This window comes from Alligator mississippiensis, chromosome 3 (assembly GCF_030867095.1).
Source record: "Alligator mississippiensis isolate rAllMis1 chromosome 3, rAllMis1, whole genome shotgun sequence".
Lineage (NCBI taxonomy): Eukaryota > Metazoa > Chordata > Crocodylia > Alligatoridae > Alligator > Alligator mississippiensis.
The window spans coordinates 12,761,957-12,777,376 of NC_081826.1; the positions used below are offsets into that span (position 1 = coordinate 12,761,957).

The 15,420-nt window shown below is 45.1% G+C and overlaps 1 protein-coding gene across 3 annotated transcripts in view; it reads left to right on the forward strand.

Moving 5' to 3' along the window:
• Nucleotides 1–15,420, forward strand: part of ZFAT (zinc finger and AT-hook domain containing) — a 209,111-nt gene that overhangs the window by 65,208 nt on the left and 128,483 nt on the right. For 2 of the 3 annotated variants that reach the window (XM_019481784.2, XM_014611508.3), the window contains exon 2: nt 12,766–12,936. In XM_019481784.2, the coding sequence (XP_019337329.1) occupies nt 12,783–12,936 (154 nt within the window). In that variant the 5' untranslated portion in view covers nt 12,766–12,782. Of the gene's footprint in view, nt 1–10,887; nt 11,114–12,765; nt 12,937–15,420 lie in introns of all 3 variants that reach the window. The other variant, XM_019481783.2, reaches the window with a different exon arrangement.

Here is a 15,420-nt window from a genome sequence, read left to right on the forward strand (position 1 = left end):
TGAGCAACCTTTAGCCTGCTCCTTTTAACCTGTCTTGCTCAACTTCTGATATTCTCTTGCTTACTGTTTTCCATCTCTTACCCAAGCTTTGATCAAGTGAATGCAAATAAACACTATACCATATTACCATTACGCACTTTACAGTGTGTTATAATCTACACACTGCTGAAATTTATTTAGGTGAAGCTCTGTATGATCCATTCTTTACTCAGTCTGAGAGGGTAGCTGCTGCTTCGAGTCCAGGCAGTGAGGATGTACAGCAGTAACAGAGACTGCGAGAAGCAGGGTTCTGTTGCAGAAAGGAGAGAGAGAATATTGCTGCCACAAAAAAAACAAACAAAAAAAAAAGATTTTTTCCCCCCCCAATATTTTCTTTTATTTTGTGTTTGTGTGACGGGGGGCTGTCTTGCAGCCGGTCAAACCATTGGCCCGCCCACCTGTCCACCCACTTGCCTCACCTGCCACGCCTTTGTATCTAATTCATAACTGCTTATAAGGTGGGAGGCTGCACATTTACTGTCCGATGCCAACAGTGTAATACACTGCTTCAAACCTCCCCTTATACAGTGTCCCATGCCTCACAGATGGCATCATTATGTGGCTCTGGCCCCACAATGGACCTCATTCTATGCCTGCCTGGCATGTGGAGCCCGGCTGGATCCTTCCTTCTCAGACAGTCTACTCTGCCCTCATTCTAGGTGGCAAAACTCCCTAAGTCCTTTTTTCCTCATGGCTGTGGCCCCTCCAGGAACTTTGACCTCACTGGCTCTGGCCTCGCCTCTAGGCTAGTCATGACTCCTGGCCTCTAGCCTTGGCAGTCCCTCACAGTGGGCGCTCTGGCCCTTTGACTGTTTTAGTCCTGGCCCCAGCATGGGCCAGCGAGGTTATTTTGGGTAGGTTACTGAGCCACTCGCCTTCACACTTCTATACAGTTCCACCTTTTCAGGCCTCTCCAAACACAATCTCACTTTCTACGCAGTCCTTCAGGCCCCCTCATACGGACCCTACTCCACGCAGCCCATGCCTGGTTCTTCAGGCCTGCTATATGGACTCTACTCTACGCAGCCCATTCATTCTTGCATGCCCCCTCACCGAGACCACTATACCACCCCCTCCCCAGGACTCTCAGACCTTACATCTGGACCCCTTACCTGTCCCCTGTATGGGGTAATCCACCAGATCATGGGGGCTCAGGAGTCCAGAACCATGCCTGGACCCCTCGCCTGTCCCCTCTATAGGGTAGTCCCATCAGATCATGGGGGCTGAGGCTATATGGAGCCTCATCCTCACCTTTCACTAGGGAGGCACTGATGTGGCATTTCCTGGGGGCCACCCTGCCACAAGCAGCCCCACCACACCATCCTAGCCTAGCAGGGTGTAGTTTTAGGTCATTCCCCAGGAATTTGCTCCATCCCTGTAGTTCCTACCCTTGACCTCCAGATATTCTGGGAGAAGCAGATCTCCAACTGGGGATGTTATCCCTCTGACTCCCTGCACCAACTGTGCTCAGCTCTGAGGGCCTGGGTTTATACTGAGGCTGCTCAACCCCATCCTTCAATCCAGGAGCCCTCTTGCGGTCATCTGACCTCCTCCTTAGATCGCATTGCACCTGCCGGCTGCTCCACAGACTGCTCAAACCTGTTAAAGTGCCAGGCACCAAAGGTGCCCTGCCACAGTCTGGGACTAACAAAGTTCAGAAGCTTCTCTCATTTTTGGCTACCTTTGTGCTATGTTAGGCAGTATTCCTCATATTTGGGTGGAGGCAAAAAGTAGTTTTTTGTAGTAGGTTTAAGGGCTTTCAAATAGGAACTGAAAAAGTGTTTCCTATGGATTATTTATTTATAAATTGAATTATTAAAAGAATATTGTGTTTTGCAATGTCACTTAATCTGAAGTTGAAAATCCACATGGCACAAGGCAAGTGGTTACCCTTGCCCACCTTGAGTAACCCAGTCCCATTCTGTGCGGTGCAGGCTGCTGGTGGAGACCTTGGATACATATATTCCCCCCTTTGCTTCATGTAAACTCATCTGCATATAAGGAAACCTCTCTTTAAAGAGAGGTTAATAGTAGTTGTTGCAAATTATCTGGACTTTGAACAAAAAATTGTTTGTGACTGGAAAACACTTAATGCAAGACAGTTTGTGTTGACCTTCAGCAACCTCGCATGTAGACATGGTGCTGCGTTAATTCTTGTAGTTCCTCGAAAAGGAGGCTGGGAGCCAGGAAGTTTGGGTTGTAGACTAGGTCTGCCTGACTCATTTGGGCTGCGGAGCTGGATCTGGACTGCGAGGCTTCTCTCAGGCTGTGCAGCTGGCTTCCAAGCAGCGGGTTGAGCAGTAGTAACATTAACCTGCATGTACTCGCTGTACCCACAGTCACAGCTTGCCCTGCCACTGAAAGGCATTCCTAACTGGGATCTCGACCCAGAAATTTGGCAGTGGAACAACCAGCAGCCACAGGATTATTGCTCCTGCCAATGGCAAAAAAAGTCCTCAACAAGGATCTTCATCTGAATAGCTGCGGTGGAGAGAGCAGCAAGGGTATTAACCCCTTGGGTGCTGGTTCTGCCAACAGTGGCTCTGACAGCCGTGCTATCGCCACTCTGATGCAAACTTTTCGGCCCTGCAGGCCATGATATAAGGCTACCGTTTGGACAGTCCTAGACCATAATGTACAACCAGCTTATGTGACTTTGAGAAAATCACAACGCCCCCCGGCAAAAAAAAACCTTAGTGCTGAGATGCCTTAGGTGCATGTGGGTGATGGAGTGGAATGCCAAACATAGAGGTAGGCACCTAGACTCTCTGTATAGTGCATGGGGAGAGGTAGGTGCCCCAGAAAGGTGATTTGAAAAACCTGCATGCCGAGTGGGAGATTAAATTTAAAGAGCTAGAGCAGTGGGGGCCAGCCAACCTTATTGGCAAGAGTGCCACAAATTAAGCTCGGCACCCTCCCCAACTGCCACTTCAATCCTCTTTCCCTGCCTGATCTGCTGCTCTGCTTTCTGCCCCCTGCCTGATCTGCTCTCCTTTCAGCTCCCTGCCCTATCTGCAGCTTTGCGCCCTGCTCTGATCTGTTACAAGCCACAAACACAGGCTACCCGTGCCACTTGTGGCAAGCATGCTGCAGGCTGGCCAGCCTTGAGCTAGAGAATTTTGAGATTGAAGAGGCTAGCAGAAGAATCAAGGAAGAATAAATCAAGTAGTTACAGCACTCAGCTGGAAGAGAGGGAGACCTGGGTCCTGCTCCCTGGACTATTTATGTATTTTGCCTTAAACAATTGTTGGATTAAAAAAGAAAAATAATGCTGAAAGTAGGGTCTGGACTCTAAGTAGGAAATGTGGATTTTAGTCCCCTCATGCTGAGGAGGTCTTAAAAGCCAGGTTTCCCACTTGAATGAATGCTGTAACCATTAGGCAAGCCTGTGGGAGAAGGCTGGGACCTCTACCACATTTTGAGGCACATTCTTGAATGACAGTAGCTGCAGCTGCTGCATTTGCTGAATTCAGTGCTGTCTTGTCTCTGTTAGGTGTGGTGTGAGCATGCCTATGTGTTTGGCTCTGGATTCAGGTGTGGCTCCATATAGCTTCTGGACCGTAGGTGTGAGCTAGGGAGCTCAGCCCGAGGCAGTCTTGGGCACTCTCAGAAGGCATAACACAGGCTTCTACAAAACTTTCAGGGCAGAAAGAGGGAATAATAATTTGAGGCAGTCATTGTGCAAGACTTTCTGAATTGCAATTTTGGATCTAGGCATCCAAATCTGCTTAATTCTTATTTTAGGTATCTAGGGCTTTTTTGGGGTTGGCTCCTTACTCCTTATGCTGTATACTTGATCCATAAAATGGAAATAATGGTTTTCAAATGCTAATTAAACAGACATCTCAACATTTCTGGGAGATAGGAGAGTGTCTGAGAATTTTGGAAGAATAATATGAGACTAAATTAGTAGAACGATTTCACTTTATAAATTATAATTAATTATTACTCGTTTAGTTTGTAATATGCTTATGTTGATACCTTTAAATTTAAAAATGAAAAATAGCTGAGATGTATTTAAATTTAAGCCTAGCTCACAGTGCCTGGACAAATTGATTATTGAAATAACACAGATCAAATGTGTTCTGTGAGCCGAATATTTCTCAGTTTTCTTGGCTGTTAGTCATGTTATTTGTTTACCTGAATACTTGATTTACTTTTTCTTTGATTCTCTGAATATTTAATTGCTGTCTAATTAAGTGTTCTGTTGACTTCCCACATAATTAATTATCCACTGCTTGATCATTGATTCTCTGCATACTTAATTGACTTATTGCTTTTTTGATTCTTTATACTTAATTTACTATAATTTATTGCTTTTTTGTTTCACTACCTAATTAGCAACTGGTTAATCAATTATCAGTTGCTTACTCTTCTCCTAATGATTTATGTCCCATGACCAATACATACACTTCTGTCTCTCCAGACCCTGTTCTCCTTCTCTACCCATTCTTCCTAACATCACCATGTCTTTCTCTACTTTCCTGTCTTCTGTTTCCAGTTTTTATATCTGTACCTCTCCCCATCTAACGCACATGCTGCATCTGCATTGTCTTCTGTGATATTTTGAAGTCTGTTCTGCAGCTAGCATCCCCTCCACCCTGATAAAGATGAAACGCATGTTAGCATACTCATTTGTTGGAAGCATGAGGGCCAGAAAGCCAGCAGTAGGTAGAATGGTCCATGTCGATAAGACTGCGGGCACCTGAAGGAGGGCCGTAAGGGCATTCCTAGATTATGTGCTCTGCAGTCTGAGCTTGAGCACCACAGCTGTAGCCAGTGTCGTTGGAGAGGCCCTAAGCATGCATGCTTCCTTTGACGGTCCAACATGTGTTCTGAGGTGGTTAAGAGCAGTCCAGGCCCTGCGGGGCGGCTGCCATCCTGAGGGGCGGAAGCTGGTGTTGGGGATGAAGTTCTTTAGCCGCAGTTCTTGTGCTGCATATTTCCTGCTCCGCTGATGGGAGGTCCATGCTTCAGGTGTAAGCCTCCAGGAATTTCTCCGCTACCAATCCAACACCTATGCATTGTAGCCGGTGATTTCTACTCGCAGCATAAATTGGGTCTATAAGAACATAAATCTTGAAGGGGGAAGGGTGTCTTGGCTAATTGGGCACTCCACCCTGACATCCATTTAGTCCTTTTTGGCCTCATAGGCCACACCCAGACAAGCAGGGACGTTTGGTCCCCCGGGAACAACTAGCATTGGGATATCTTGTGCCACTGCTAGTTGTTTCCAGGGAACACCCATGCCACGTGCCCTCTGGTGCATGGCAGGTTACCTCGGGCTGGATAGGGGAGGCTGGGGCTGGCAACTGTGCTGGCCCCAGCAGCCTTTCTTGGAGTCCTGGGGGCTTGGGAAGCTGCAGCTGTGTCGCTCCTGCAGCTTGGAGCCTGGCCAGCAGCTGGACTATGGCTCTGGCTGGCCAGGCTCTGGTTTGGGCAGCTGTAGTGTCCACTTCAGCTCAGATTTCTCTTTTTTTTTTTTCTTTTATTTTGTTCATAGTGCTTCTTACTCTGCGTAGCATGAATCTCAAGTACATATTTACATTTAGACAGAACAGTTCTGGCCTATTGGGTAAATAATAGGCTTTATCTTTTAAAAAATTGAATACATATTGAGCAAGTAGAGTAGAATTGCTTCAAAATAACTTTTTCATCATGTAAAAAATATGCATTTTTAAAATACTGCCAAAATATGTGTGTGCTGAAGGCGGCTGAATGGTTGAGAAGAAGCCACGCTGATCTCTTGAGAACACATTGACTATATTATGCATTTTAAGTAACTGCTTTATAGATTGTTTTCTTTGTATGAAACATGTGTTAAATTATTTAAAGAGTTTTCCAGCAACATGTTTTTAATAGAGATAGTTGTATTCTTAAAGATGAGAGGATGTTTTCATGGTAAAACACTGTTTTCCAGTGCTTTATAATTACAATGAAGTGCCAGCTCAACAATAGGTAAGGCTGAGAACTCCTTTAGTTTATAGAAGAGACCCTGCATAGGACTGGTATTCTTGAAGTAGTAACCAGAGTACATGGTATCTGAGTATTTGTTATCCCCATGAGGAGTCGAAAGGAAATGTTGAGACATCTTTGTAGGTTGTTAGTGTATAAAGGAGGCATGCTGTAATCCCATGTAACATGGGGCACAGTCCACTTTTTAGGATCATCTGGGTACATTTTGCCTTGCTAATTGCTAGACGCTTCATTAACCGAGGTATTAGTAGCACCCTTGTCTCTCTGATGGCACATCGTAGGATTTTTTTCCTCTAAAGTTCTTGGTGACTTTGGTGAATGAGAGTGCTGGGGTGGATGTTCCTGTGGCCCCTTTTGGACAAGGGGTTGCCTGCAAATGCCAGGAGCTGGACTTGGTGGCCTGCAAGGTGCTTTCCTGTCCAATGATTTTTGCTCTTTAACAAGTTTTCTGAGTGCTATAAAATCCATGTGTTGCTGCTATTCCTTTGAAACTTGGTTGCTCTCATGGGAGGAGGAATTGGATAGGGTTAGCAATCCAAATTTGGGGTCATTTGGGCCAGGGGTTCCCAAGACTCAGCTCCCTTCCTTATTAAAAATAATCTGAAGGTTGACAGATTGTACTAATGTACTAGCGAATTGCCCATCAAGAATGACAGGGGTGGGGTAGGTGGGGATGGAGTGCTGCCACTTACCACCCCATGATGCTGACTCCTCCCAGGAGCAGGGTGGGGAAGCTTGTGCACAGTGGCTGCTCCCACCACCCACTGCCCTGTGCCTCCACCACTCTGCATCCGACTGTGCGCCACACCCCCCTGCCCTGCTCCATGTATGGCCACGTGCCACCTCCCCCATCCCTGCTCCATGTCCGGGCCCGTGCCACTCCTGTGACCCCTTCTATGTGTCTGGCCATGCCCCACTCCCTCCCTAGCTCTGTGTCCAGCCCCATGGCACCCCCCTCCCCAGCTCCATGTCTGGCCCCATGCCACCCGCATGTCCTCTGCCTGTGTCTGGCCCCATGCCACCCCTGCTTCCCCCTCCCACTCTGCATCCACCTGGCCCGCTCCACTGGAGCCCCACCCTGCCCGTCATTCCCGACGGGTATTCTTAACACCACACTGGCTGGAGCCATGCCCTGCCAGGAGCCACGCCCCCCAAGAGCATTACAGACAGACGGACTAAACCCTTTATATATAGATATAGATCTATATAGATATAGATCTATATAGATATATATAGATACAGATATACATTTTCCTGCACAGTTGGGGATTAAGATGATGCTGTGCCCAGAAACATCTCCCTTTAACATTTACTATACCTAGCGTATAGTACACATTCCCCTTTTAGAGAAGCAAAATGGAAAATGGGTCTTGGGTCAGGCAGAGGGAGAGTGGGACACTGCAAGAGGTGATATGGGGGTTGTGGGGATCTGGGAGAGGGATATCCCTGCTTCTTTATATATGTATTAGCCCTTTGAGGGCTGTCCCTACAGAAGGAAAGCAGTTTGGAGTCATTCTCCCTGCTCCTGCATTAGTAGGTATTTGGGGAAGCCCTACAATTTTGGGTGGGTAGCTGAGTACAGGCATGGAGGAACCATGCTGAGAGGGCGAAAGACTTCAGTGGTTCACACCTCTGAGTTACTGTCTCAAGTTGTATTCATTTCTTTTGCGTGTTCATGTTCAGTTAAGAACAAACCTCATACGGAAACGATTCAACCACTTTGTATCACTCTCGAGCCTATTCTCTGTGTACATATTGATGCGTCTGTTTCCTAGAAGTTTTGTGGCTGATTGGGTGCCCACATGTCACTATTGCTGTTGCATGATGTTCCGTTGCCTTTTGGGTGAACAATGTCGAGCACTTTGTTCTACCCAAATTAAGCAATGTATACAAGGAATGAGCCTAATGCTTGTGTTTCAGATGTGCTTTGCCCATGTGTGCATAGCTCTCACAAGGCTTGCTAGATGGTCATTTTTCACATGACTTGGGTGACTCAAAGGGACATGCTTTTGTCAGTGGACATGAGCATACCTCTGCGTTGTAAACTTGCAATCTGTTGGCAGAACTAGACTCTGAAATATGAAGTATACTGTTAAGGTTGACTGTCAGGTTTTTTTATTTTGGGTTATTTTGAGTACAGCAGAAAATTCAGAACACACTCAAGCTGCTTTAAAAAATAAAATTACAAAAGTTTTTTGTAATAGATTCCCTCTTGACTTTTTCTCTTCCAGTTCCAGGATCAATGTATTCCCCTTCCTTTTACCTTAGGAAAAGATTTTGTTTGAACATTTGATAAACTTGTTTGTTTTAGCTTTTCAAACCTGGTATGAAATCAGGAAGTATTTGTTCCATTTTCAAAAATTGTAGAGAAGTTTGGTTGTCTTTTACTCTTTATCAAATATTTTAATATACACTTTTAACAATAAATTAAGGTCTTAAGCTTTGGAGACCATAGGCTGAGTTTTAGAACTCAGTTCATGGGCCTAATGGAAGCAGGGGAAACAGAGTCAGGTTACTTCTACCAGCTTGTGTGTTCCTGATTCTGACCTACCATACCTGCCCCCAGTATCCATTCAGATTTGTTTCTCTAACCTGCTGTAGGTTTTACTTTAATTATTTAATCACTACATGAACATATCTTTCCTTGGAATGTCAAATTCCATGTTGCTATGGAGTGGGGATGAATTCCAAAAATGTCTGTAACAGAAGGAAGTTTGCTCTGTGCTTATTTTCACTCCTCAGTAGCTTGTAGTGACTATATTGCTGTAGTAACATTTCTCATACTGCATCCTTGGGGGTTTGCACTATTCCATCCATGATGAGATTTTAAATAAAGCTTTTTGCATTCAATATAACTACTGTGACTTTGCATAGTTTTAACTTAATTTGTTCACTTGTTGCTTCAAACTCTATTTGGAATCACCAGTAAATGCATGTGACCAGTGTAGTAGTAAAACAAGTAGCAAAAAAAATGTGGAATGTTGAATATGGTTTAAATACTGTCAAACAATAATCTTGGCCTCAGTGAGCCCAGTGCTACAATCCCTTTGGCTAAATAGAGATAGTCAAAAAGCCTGAGGCTGAATCAGTTCAGTCATTGCTGGTTAGTATGAGCTGCATAGATTGAACCAATAAGCAAGTGAACAGACATTCAGTTCTGCTTCTGGAAATGCAGCCACATGCCTGCAGGGGCTCAGGCCAGAAGCCAGAGCATACCTCCCTACTCATCTGGAGCGGACAGCTTAGGTCAAGGCTAGCCTGCCCACACTGTAGGGGTGGGGTTTGCAAGGAAGGTGCAAAACAGCCTGGGATGCCGGGGGACTGTGAGTTAAACTTGAATCTGGATGGGATTTGGGATAGAAGTTCAGTAAACCGATTTAATCTAAACCTAGTGAAGTCTGATACTGCATCCATCCAGGCTTACCTTAAACCTGTTTCAGTCATTTATGTGCTGTGGACTTCTGTTGTGCCACAGATTTGAACCATTTTCCAATCACTTATACTGGTTTATGTGTAATTTCTATCCCTAGCCCTAGTGAGTACAGTTTTTGGTTCATGCTGGCACGTGTTGCCTTTTTGCCATCATCCCTGTTTTGGAATGAGTAAGGAGCTTTGCCAAGTAAAATGGTGGGCCCAGCATTGGGCTTAAAGTGCTTTAACAGTTTGAACCAGAAGCTAAGAGTTAGATGGTGAAAACCGTAAGAGAAGATTCTTGCTATTTTGGCGGTTTGTTGCACACTCTGGCAGTACATTTGACACAATGCTAGGTCAAGTATTTGCGAAATACTTATTTTGGATGGTAACAAGTGGGCTGTCCTGGGGCGAGTCCAGATGTTGGCACACCCACTTGTCTAGGGTAGTCCGCCCACCTGCCTCATCTGCCATGCCTTTGGTATAATTAAAGATGTTTGTAGGTGGGAGGCTGCCCATTTAATTGCTGTGATGCCAAGGGTGAATACACAGCTCTGAACCTCCCCTTATACCATCGCCCATGCCTTGCAGCTAGTATCCATATTTATCATTCCTCCCCAGTCCCTTAGCTGAGCCATCACTCAGCCTCATCCTGCCTAGACTTGGCCTCAGGTGTCCTTAGACCTGCCTGGGCCCCCCGTGCTCCCACACTGGGACTCGCAGTCCCATGCCCCTGAAGCCTCAACACCTGGGTCCTTCATGAGCCTCAAGCCTCAGTGGACCTGGGCCCTGTCTTAGGCCCCCTTCTCACAGCCAGGATCCCACCTCAGGCTCCACTCGCTGGGCCTTGGCCCTGTACTTTTCTGTTGGGGTGTGCTCCCCTAGCCTTTCCCCTCCACAAGGTCACCTGCAAGGCAATGAGGGCTGAGGCTTTCTGGCCTCCCATACTCGCCCTTCACTAGGGAGGCACAAGTGTTGCATTTTCTGGAAGCTGCCCTGCCACTAGCATTCCCACCACAGCATCCAACCCCAGCAGGGTGTAGGTTTAGGTCATGCACCAAGACCAGGAGCCTTCTCTATCCCCACAGTTCCTACCCTGTCCTCTAGGTGTTCCTGAGCACCACCTCCAGCTGGGTGATGTTACTCCTTCAGCCCCCTGTAGCAACTACCAGCTCTGCTCTGGGGCCTAGCCCAGGTTCCCAGCCTCTCCACCAATCCCAGATTCCAGCCTCTCCACCAGTCAGACAGCCTCCTGCCTAACATATGACTGCCTGATTGGGCCTGCTGTCACCTGCAGGCTGCTTACTGCCAGCTCAGACCCCTTAAAGTGGCAGGCATAAACTGTGTTCTGCCACACTGATTATTTTCTAACATGTATGTTTATATAACAGAATATTGGCTCCTAATTACTTTTTGTTGTTGTTTTAATTTTTTCCCTCTCCTATGTTTGCAATAATTTAGGGGCTTGGACATTTTACCAAATAGTAATTGGAGGGCTATACTGCTAGATACAAAAGATGAGAATGTGTGGGAAGCAGCAGTGAGGTCCAGGATCATCAGCCTGGTGTGAAGCCAAGTTTCCTCCACCGCACAGAGCTGCTAGCAAGGAGTAAAGTCGTGGGGATTTTACCTAGGTTTTGTTCCTGAAAAACTGTTCTCATCTTCTGTATAATTTTTGGACTAGCAGGTAAATGTAAATGTTTGATAAATGTGAAACTCTCACATTGATGCTGTATAAAAAAGGAACTTTTGGGCCTTTTCACACATTCATTTGCAACAGTTGCAAATCATGGAAGTGTAGTCACCTATTAACCTTAGCATCTCTTTCAGATGAGATAAACCTTGCCTGATAGAGAGCAACTTGGCAACACCAGGGCTAAGTCCAGACATTTGGAGGTGTTAGGGGGAGGTTAAATTGATTCAAAATGGCTGCCCAATATCAGGTAAGTCAGGATGGGGGGCTAGCCAGGCAGTTGGGGGTCCAGCTGGCTGGGTGGGATCAGGGATCTGGGATCAGGGACCCATGGGTGGGGGGGACCCTCCCCAGTAAAGCTACACCCCCCCATCCTGCCTGCTCCTCCCTCAACTGGGACTTACTTGCTTGGCTCTGGCAGCAGCCAATGCTGATAAAGGTGACTGCACCTGGAGCAGCTTGTGGGATGAGGGAGGAGGGGGGCAAGGGTCGGTAGGGGATGGTAAAAAAAAAAAAAAGATCAGTGCAGGTGGAGCAGGGAGTGTAAAGAGCAGCCCTGGGGCTGGGGGCCAGTGGCTGGGTTTTTCCAGCCCTGGAGTTGTGCTGTGGAAGTGGACAGAAGTTCTATGCACAGGTTTGGCCTAAATCAAATAAATCTGGTACTACATAGATCCAGGTTTATAATTAAACTGGATTCTGCAATTTTAGACTGGTTTCTACACATCGAACTTGTGTACAGTTACAGGTTTAGACTGATGGTCAGTCACTAAGACCGGGTCTGTAAGTGTAAGATTGGCAACAGGGCAAGCTAAGTTTAAATTGGGTGGCTAGTTTGACCCAATTTAACCTCCCCAAATATCTGTACTTAGCCTAGAGGGGCACTTAACTAGTGCTAAACTGCTTGAAGCTTCTCCTGCTTGCGTTTTTAATGAGAAGCAAGAAAGTCTTATGGTAACATCTTTAATTGGACCAAGTATGTAGTTGGAATGAAGTTAGACAAGCACTGACCTTAGTGAGTGTTAGTTGATCCTGTGACACCAGCCTTTCTCTGCAGCTGTGAGAAGGACCAGAACAGACAGTGGGTGAGGGTACCTTATTTTCTTGCATACAGTACAACTGTGAATAAAATGTGCACCTTGTTTTTGATAGGTCAACTGAAAAAAATGACTCTTTCTTGCTTCTGTAGCAGTAGCCTCTGTAGGTTGGGGGGAGGAAGGAAAGAAAGTGCCCACAGCCAGCAGCTAGACAGCCCCACATATACCACTGCAGCGTTACACTTTCCCCAGCAGAGGCAGAAACTATTATTACTGTATTTACTTGCTTACAAAGTGCACACCATTTTCCAGTAGTGGAATTCGGAAGAGTGGGGGGGAAGGTATGTATGTGAGAAATTGTGGTATTTTCATGACCAGTTTCCTGGCTGTAAGGAACTGAAAAGAAAGTGTGTACCTTTAATCTTAAACCACTATTTAACCTTGTCTTTTTTTTCTAAAAACTGTACTCATTTAAAGCCAGAATGCATTGTTCCTTGGATCTAGTAATTATGTTATTTGGTAAACAAAACCAAGTCTGAGCAACTGGTAGCATCTTAGATGAACCGCTGATGTCTGGAAATGTTAACAATGTCTTTTGTACTTATTTTTCAGGAATCAGTTCCATCTTCATGTGTAAACTTTGTAACTTATTTTCACCGAATCAGTCAGAGCTATTGTCTCATGTCTCTGAGAAGCATGCAGAAGAAGGGATTAATGTGGACGACATTGTTATTCCGCTCAGACCGCTTACAGAACCCACAAATACAAGCAAAAGTGGAGAAGGTACTTGTATCAATTGACAGCAGTGTCATTTGCAATTACTCATTTAATTTTTTTAAATCTCTGCTGTAATGACTTTGGACTTCATATAGAATCATTTGCCTGGCTTCTGTAGTGACCAGTTTTCTTTACTTAAAACTGAGTTATGCTTAGTGCAAAACGGATAGGAAAAAGGACGTGGATAAGACAAAACTCAGCATGTGGCAGAGGATGATTACATTGGTTCATTGATTTTTTTTAAATGTCAAGGATCCTCCTTAAAGCTGCAGTCTGAAGCTTTGCGACTAACATTGTCTAGTGCTAAACAGTGGAAACAATTAAATTTTCCTAGACAATAAGCCAGCACATCAAGGGGAAAAAAAGCCTACAGTCTTTGGCAAGGTGGCTGATGGGATGTTTCCTTGAGATGTCTGTCAAACTCTGAGAGTTGCATTTCAGATGATATCTCTCACTGTATGCAGAGAGGGAAATGGCATGATTCATAATTTATAATTGTGCTTTGACACTGGTGCTATTCAGTAAAGCCATCCACTAGTCAAAGGTTGAATTAGTTATACAGAATAAATATCATCAGCTAAAAGTGGAAATGAATATAACTTCTCTACTGCCAAGTTTAATTACAACCCCTTTTGATATTGGGGGGGAAGGGAGTGAAAATAAATTGGACATCGTAATTGCACATTCATTTTGAACCTGACTGGACAACTGATTTCTGTCATCTGTAAACCCTTTATTTTACAGAATTCCCAAGGTTTTGGGCATACCTAGTTATGGGATAGCTGAATTCTACCTATTTTTTTAATACATTGATTTAAATAGTACTTTTCATATCTACAGCAGGAACATAGTATATCTTAATTTACTTAGCAGTCTAGTAATTAGCCTTTTGCTAATTTAATCAATAGAAAAAGCTGTTTCCAAAATGGTTGGAATCCATAAAGGAATGCGGCAGACAAGGTTCTTTGGGTGAATCTGATATCTTTTATTTTATTAGACCAAATTAAATAGTTGGAAAATAACCTACACCCCTATAAAAGAATGCGCACATTCATTTCACACTCTCAGACTGAGGGCAAGAAAAACTTGTGCCAGATTTGCATTTCATATAATGACTGGCATGAGCAGTACCTCGCAGAGATATCATAAAATCTCAGAACAACAGTGTCTCTTTATAATTTGACTAAAACTACAGAAAAAGGGGATGTCAGGCTTGGACAGTTCTTCCTTTTCAGGTTCGTGTTCCAAGTAACCCATCATGAATTTCAGATTTTAATTTTGAGCTATGAAACTTGCTTTCATTTTGATATGCTTTTTCATTTGTTAGTTGTAAGGACAGTTCTGGAAAGTGTTTTTTTAAACCATTTGTTTCATGGAATTTGCTGTCAGTGTGTGTTTTGCAAGGCGCTAACCAAATGGACAGCTCTTAACAAAACAGATGAATACTTATTTAAGATGAGGAATTGGGAATCGCCAGCTTTACTTAGGAAGTGTCATTAGGCTTCATGCGTATGGTTCCGAGGGAAGGTGACAGCTATACTAAAGGCTTTTTTTATCCTAAAGCTAGATGAATAATTTGTTTTTGTTAGTTCTGATTTACTGCACCTAGACTACAGGTTGGTAACATATGGCTAGTGGGCTTGATCTGGTTCGCAAAGAGGTAAAAGTTTGGGTATTCATGATGCACATTCTTTTCCCACATTGGAAGGATGTACCAGCTACCAGCATTTTTACAAGTTTGTTAGTGGTAGGTCTTCTGGCTAAAGCTCAGGGCCTCTTTCTTTGTCTCATTGGAAAGACACCAAACCTAGCAGCACATTGCACTTCTGACACTCCACAAAGATGTATTTTGAATCCCTGGGACTGTTACCTGCATCCCTTTCTTAGACAAATGTTCCCATGTTCTCTTGGAGCAGTTTGGAGACAGGAAGAGGAGCTGCTGTAACGCTTTAACTGCTCTGTATACAGGAACCTAGAACACTGCAAATGTAGCAAAACCACTCCAACTTTAACCCTGCTTCATATGGGGTCAAAGTTGGGGCTCTTGAGTCTACTAGAGTAGAGGTGGGCACTTATTTGGACTGGAGGGCCACTTAGGGAGCTTCAGTGAGCTGTTGCAGGCTGGGTCAGCACCTTCCTCCCTACAATAAGTTTATTAAAACTCCCTAAGTGGCCCTCTGGCCCAAATAATTGCCTACCCATGGGTTAGGGGAACCTAACCTTTGTTTCCCCCTTCTCCCTGCACCCTCTCCCCTGCCCTGAGTCCCTGACATGTGGCCAGGCCAGGCTGGGTCAGTGTTACTGTGTTCCTGTGCACCGCCTCAGGCCACATGGGCACAGCTCAAGCAGTTCCTGCCTGACCTGGCTGCATGCCAGGGACCTGGGGAGGTGGTTCAGGGAGAAGGGGAGAAACACAGCACAACCCACAGCTCTTGGCCCCCTTCTCCCTGCACCCTCTCCCCTGCCCTGAGTCCACGGCATGCCGCTGGG